Source organism: Mandrillus leucophaeus, unplaced genomic scaffold (assembly GCF_000951045.1).
Source record: "Mandrillus leucophaeus isolate KB7577 unplaced genomic scaffold, Mleu.le_1.0 Scaffold251, whole genome shotgun sequence".
NCBI lineage: Eukaryota > Metazoa > Chordata > Mammalia > Primates > Cercopithecidae > Mandrillus > Mandrillus leucophaeus.
The window spans coordinates 1730086-1736889 of record NW_012102599.1 but is presented as its reverse complement, the minus strand read 5'-3'; the positions used below and the strand labels follow the sequence as shown (position 1 = coordinate 1736889).

General features: G+C 39.3%; 1 protein-coding gene across 1 annotated transcript in view; it reads left to right on the top strand.

The window, feature by feature from the left end:
* TMEM156 (transmembrane protein 156) overlaps window positions 1–4459 on the top strand; it is an 80309-nt gene extending 75850 nt beyond the window's left edge. Inside the window, exons 6-7 of the mRNA XM_011983582.1 lie at window positions 681–785; window positions 4124–4459. Of these exons, the coding sequence (XP_011838972.1) occupies window positions 681–748 (68 nt within the window). The 3' untranslated portion in view covers window positions 749–785; window positions 4124–4459. The remainder of the gene's footprint in view (window positions 1–680; window positions 786–4123) is intronic.
* Window positions 4460–6804: the final 2345 nt, after the last annotated feature.

Below are 6804 nucleotides of genomic sequence, written 5' to 3'. Positions count from 1 at the left end.
AAAAAAAAAAAAAAAAAAAAAAAAAAAAAAAAAAAAATTGTAGGTCACCTCAATTCAGGGTTTTGTATCAAAAGTAGAGATGTCTATGAAACGAAAACTCAATTCTTAATATTAAAGCTAGAAAAACAAGACCGTGGATCTCAGGAGAATGAACGAGAAGCCATGATGTAGGAAATAAAGTTTCATCTTCCACCTTGAAGTCAGCTGAGGATAATATTAGAGGAATTTTATAAAGTCACACAGTCATGAGCAGGAAGACAGATTAGAATTCATCTAATTTGTAACTTTGCTTCTTGGTAAAATTGTCCCTGAGATCAAAGACATCATTAATATTCTCCTTAGGGACATATTTCAACAAAATGTGATAGAATAAAATGTTTGCAGTTTCCAAACAAAGATTCTTTGCTTGCTACTTGACATTGGACTTTAAATTTGTTCTCTACGTTGTCTTCCTTAACTATTCTTCAGGTCTTTGTGCCCAGGATGTGGGGCAAGCAGTTGAGAGAACTGGGTGAAAGGTGTTAGAGAGGTAGGCAGGAAAATTAGAGAGGGTGGAAAGTCCCAAAATCCTTTCTAGAGGTGGAGCGTGGTTCTCTTGCTACACTTACTACATTAGAATAAGCATGTCTCTTTTTGCTATTTACTAAATATAGACTAAAACAGTTCTCCTTCTTAAACAGCAGGGACCACGCAGAGGCTGCCTTTGGATGAAGTCCAGGAAGTGCTTCCCCCAATACCAGAACTATAAGTTACTTCACAGTGTATCCGTGAGATCAATATACACGGTGAGTGATTATTTGGCTTTATCGACTTTATTCATTATAAACACAGATAGATTCAAGGGGGCACAGTTGAACCCCAACTCCATTTCTGTCTGGTAGGAGGTAGAAAATGATGAATTTGCAAAGTCAGTTCATATGAATTAGATGACATGAAATAAAATGACTATTTTCTCCAAGATCTAGGGAGGATCAGTAGATGGATCTCTTAGTTTTTTAAACTGCTCCTGAGATGTTAGCTTATCCCTTGACCCTGTTTTTCCTGGAGTTGAGCCATAATTTAGTTAGACTATGAGAAAACAGAGAATGAGATGTGTAAAGCAAACTGTCTACTCCCTGATATTGAAATACAAACTTCTCTAAATGTAACATCTGATAATCTAAATTAATGCCTATTGATTTCCATGTATTTAAGTCTAAAAGTATGGTCAAAAGTGTTGAAATTTTTTCATTCATTCATCAAATCTTCCTTAAGTAGCAATTACATTAAAGGCACTAGGAATAGCCATTGTAGGGAGTATAAAAATTGTAACAGAGAAGGGGAGGGAAACTAGCATTTGTTAGTACCCCTCTTACTGTGCTTTGTGGTAATTGGTTATATCATTTACTCTTCAGAATACGTTGGTGGTTATCAGTCAAGGTACTATCAGGAAATTGATATTGTACTCAAATTGAATACTTTGAGAAGAGTTTAATGAAGGGCATATTAAGCCAGGATGTGGGAAAAACGAAAAGGGAGAATGCAGCACCCTGAGACAAGGAATAGTGGGGCCCTGCTACTGTCTTTAAGACTAAAGGAGAAAGAAACCCAGAGAGACAGAGACAGAGGCAGACATGCATGCATGTGTACACACACACACACACACAAATGTGTGAGGAGGGCTGTTTGACAGGAGCTGTGACATTTGCTCAAGGGACACTATAGCCTGGGGTCACCCTGAAAAGAGAGAATAGCTATCCCAACTTTGGGAACTCTTATACACTGTTGGTAGGAATGTAAGCTAGTGTAGCCACTATGCAAAACAGTAGGAGATTTCTCAGAAAACTTAAACTAGAACTACTGTTCCATTCAGCAGTCCCACTACTGGGCATCTACCCAAAGGAAAAGAAATCACGGCAGGGTGCAGTGACTCATGCCTGTAATCCCAGCACTTTGGGAGGCTGAGGCGGGCAGGTTGCTTGAGCTTAGGGGTTCAAGACCAGCCTGAGCAACATGGTGAAACCCTGTCTCTACAAAAAATACAAAAATTAGCCAGGCATGGTGACATGTGCCTGAAATCCCAGCTACTGGGGAGGCTGAGGCAGGAGGATCACTTGAGCCTGGGGAGTTGAGGCTGTAGTGAACTGTGTTCATGCCACTGCACTCTATCTTGGGAGACAAAGTGAGACCATGTCTAAAAAAAAAAAAAAAGAAAGAAAGAAACAGAAAAAGAAAATAAATCACTATAGTAAAGGGATACCTATGCTCACATGTTTATTGTAGCACTATTGACAATAGCAAAGATATGGAATGGACCTAAGTGCCCATCAACAGGTGAATGGATAAACAAATGTGGTCCATATACACAATGAAACATTTGCTGTAAAAAATGAAATCATGCCATATGCAGCAACATGGATGGGACTGAAGGTCATTATCTCAAGTGAAGTAAGCCACGGACGAAAAGGCAAATATCACATGTTCTCCACTTGTAGATGAGAGTTAAAAAAATTGATCACATAGAGGTAGAGTGGAAAGATAGAGAACAGAGACTGGGAAAGGTAAGTTGTGGGGAGAGGATGAAGGGAAATGGATTAAAGGGTACAAACGTACAGTTAGATAGAAGGAATAAATTGAACATCTGAAAGCACAGTAGGGTGACTATAATTACACAAAAATGTATTGTACTTGGGCTACAGATACCCTAAATATTCTGACTTGATCACTAATCACTGTGCATTATATACATAGAACAAAAGTTAGCAGGTACCCCATAAATGTGTACAAACAACCCCAACTTTGCCATCCTTTCTTCCTCTAATGTGCTAGTACTCCCCCATTGACCAAACCCAGTCAGAGCCAGAGGGCACTAGAGCCCAGTGGAGGCAGTTATGTAAGTTGACCTCCTAGGGCACCGAGCAGGGTGGAAACGAGTAGAGGGCAGATCGGGAAAGATAGCCAAAGGGATCCAGCGTAGATGGCTCAATACGCCAAACTGAAACTAAGTGCCAAGGATCTATCTGTGTTCAAGATTAAAGAGAGGCGGGTCTTACTACTTTGGGTCTCAATGCAACCGGGGTCTGCTGTTGGCTCAGAAATTCCTAAGTAGCATATAATGTAGTCATATGATTGTGTCAGTGATATATTACTGGATATTATTATGCTTGAGACCTCTGATTCTGGTTCTTCATTCTGGGATGTTTATCTTTGCATCTGAAGGGTTCCTCTTTCTTTGTTCATTCACCAAATGATTTTTGACCACCTACTGTATGTTGAGAATTCTACTCATTGACAAAAACAACAATGTAGTCAATGGAGGAGTCAGATTAGAGAACCCCTAATTCCAATAAAGACTCAAGTAACATGACAGAGGGATTCACACGGGAAGAGAGGGCCTTGGGGAGCACAATAGAGAGACTCCTCCTTCAGAGGACATGATGCCTAGCGTTTAGATGTTCAATAAGGATTTGTCGAGTGAATGAATAAATCCCAATTTCTATGTCTCTGTGCTAGAATCATGGAATGTTATAAGTGAAAGAAACTAGCATGAACACTTACACTTTCATTTGATAGAGATAGAAAATAAACCAAACATACTGTAGCAGCAGATGTTAGAGGAGACTCTAGGTTTCCTTGGTCCTAGGCTGAGAAGTTTGTTATCACTGAGCACATTGTCTTCTTAGGGATATAATGGGGGATGCCATCACATCACACAGAATCAGCCCTGGGGTCACCCTGAAAAAAGAGAATAACTATCCCAACTTTGGGAACTCTTATACACTGCTGGTAGGAATGTAAACTAGTATAACCACTACAGAAAGCAGTATGGAGATTTCTCAAAAAACTAAAAATAGAACTACTGTTCCATTTAGTAGTCCCACTACTGAGTATCTACCCAAAGGAAAAGAAGTCATGGAAGGCTGCGGTGGCTCATGCCTGTAATCCCAGCACTTTCGGAGGCCGAGGCAGTCAGGTTGCCCTGAAAGAGCCCTGAATCAGAGACTTGAGGACATTTTTTGGTGGTCTTATAAGGCATAGTTTTAACAACTGGTTTTAAAATTGTTTTCTACCAGTTCTAGTTCAAGTAACACTTAACAAAATTTTTGTGTGAATAATATTTTCTTGCTTTTATTTAAATCTTCAGAATATCCCTGGGCACCTTGGACTGAGCCCTTTGAAGAATACTCATAATTTTATTTTGTGAATGCGTAGACTGGAAAATGTTTGGGTCCAGCTGAGGATGCACAGTTGGAAAGCAGGAGGAATGCTGACTGGTTGATGAAAACTAGCTTAAGAGCATTCATTTGACCCATGAGATCAAGGGAACAAGAGTGTTTGCAAGAAGCCGTTATGAGTCATGGAAAACAAGATGATGAAACCCATGGAAACAGCAAGAGAATTCTTACTCTTTGTCTTCTTAAAAAAATCTATCACATACAACACAGAATGGAGTCAAGATTTTAATTTTGAGGAACCAAAAAAAGGATCAAATATGAAAACCCTTTCTTTTATTGAGCCACATTGTAGGTGCTGATTCGATAATTTTTTCCTATGCAGATAGATTTTTTCTATTTTGTAGATTATTTAAGAGGGTCTGGTTGTTTGTTTATACGTTTGTTTGCATTTATGAATTTCGCTGCCTTTTGGCACCAGGCTGTTTTTAAAAAAATTCAAAGAGGCCGGGCGCGGTGGCTAACGCCTGTAATCCCAGCACATTGGGAGGCCGAAACGGGAGCACCACAAAGTCAAGAGATCGAGATGATCTTGGCCAACATGGTGAAACCCCGCCTCTATTAAAAATACAAAAATTAGCTGGGTGTGGCGGCGCGTGCCTGTAGTCCCAGCTACTTAGAAGGCTGAGGCAGAAGAATCGCTTAAACCAGGAGGCGGAGGTTGCAGTGAACCAAGATCATGCCACTGCATTCCAGCCTGGCGACAGAGCAAGACTCTGTCTCAAAAAAAAAAAAAAAAAAAAAAATTCAAAAATACCAAAATAAAACGAATTTAAATAAAATACTTAAGTACTTAAATCTAACAGCAAAACGTTTCCTTTGATTCTTTTGGCTTTCATATTTGTTATAGCCATTATTAATGTCAAGCATAATTATAGTTATTAATGACAATAAAAAAGCAAATATAGACAAGAGGGCAGCTCTTAACATTAAAATATAAAAATGCTTTTCCAGAGTTAAGGTGGAACTTAATCTCCTGGCCATCATTATATGGTTAAAATTGCTTATCTGAGTTGATTTACAGGGTTAACTGCAGGGTCAGATTTAATAATCAGTGATGGGGTTGAGGACATGCTACCCCAAAATATGGCACCTTGGCAAACTGAATGTTTTAAGCTGAAGGATTTGAGAAAATGGCAAATTTTAAGTGGAAATATTACTCTGACCTTCCTTTGCCACCTTTCTCCTTGGAAGCAGGTAATAAAACCTTTGCTGACCTTCCTCGAAAACACATCATAGGACCTCATGTGAGAGGTGCTCTTCCTATATCCACAGAGGAAAGGCAGTTCCCTATCTCCCAAGACACAGGCACACAGAGGAGAATCTGAACAAACGGGCCCTGCTAAGTTTCCCTCCATTTATTCCTATTAGATCTAGTACTCCTTTTGCCTGATCATATTTCTCCAAGTCTTTCTCCATTCTTCATCAAACCTACTACTAAAAACACTCAAGTATAACTGTTTCCTCTGATCTTCATTTCCTAGAGATGGCCCTTGTGTTATGTAGAATTAATTTAAATAAATCACTATGTTTTTCTCTGGTTAATCTTTTGTTATAGAGGATTCAGCTCTGAATTTAAAAGGGTAGAAGGAAAAGATATTTTTCCCTTCCTACATAAGCAATCTAACAGGCATGAATATTCCAGAGTTTTTTTTTTTTTTTCTGGTATTTGATTATTTTTTTCTATAGATCACAAATTGAGATTCTAATTGTAAAATTTAGAGATTGAAGATTTGGCAAATGGAATTATAGTAGTCTCGCTTTTTCTTGTCTGTGTATCCCTAAATAATAGGTGAGTCAAACTCAGGTCTGGGATTTTTCAGCAGGCGTGTAGGGCTATTACACCCTATGAGATATGGATACTATGCAACTTCTCAGAAGCCAAATTATTGTTTCCCTACACACTACCTCTTATGTTCTGACAAATGACTTAGAAATCAATGAGAACTTGGCTTGCAAAAAGCATATATTAAGCTTCGAGTCCAGTTAAATTGTGACAGCTTTCAGGAAGCTAATTTCACCTATTCATTAAAATAATTGACTTTTAACAGATACTGTGAAGCACACAAAGATGTAGATGGCCTACACTGCCTACAGAGAATTTACACTCTGGCAGAGGAGACAGGATGTGTACGCATCTGGTGAAAATACTAGACACAATACAGTAAGCTAAGTGTCAATTGCAGGATGCAGGCTTCCTGCTGAGAATTTACAAGCCAATAGGATCAATTCCAGTTGGGAGGAATTAGGGCAGGCTTTTGAGCAGGGTTTTGAAGATGGCTTTTCCTGATTTCCCAGAATCACCAAACCTCTTAAATACACACGTTCTCAGCCCCCATAACTGTTTTCATACCTATTACTTTGCCATTATTTTTGTGATTACGAATTAATGTCTGGCTTCCTTTCTAGACTGGAAGCTGCATGAGGACGGGGAACATGTCTGGTTCTGCTCACCATAGTATCCCCAGCAGCTGGTAGGGTGTTTGGCTCACAGTAGGTCCTTTGTAAATATTTGCTGGATAAAGAACTAGGCCGGGTGCAGTGGCTCACACCTGAAATCCCAGCACTTTGAGAGGCAAAGGCAGGAGGATCG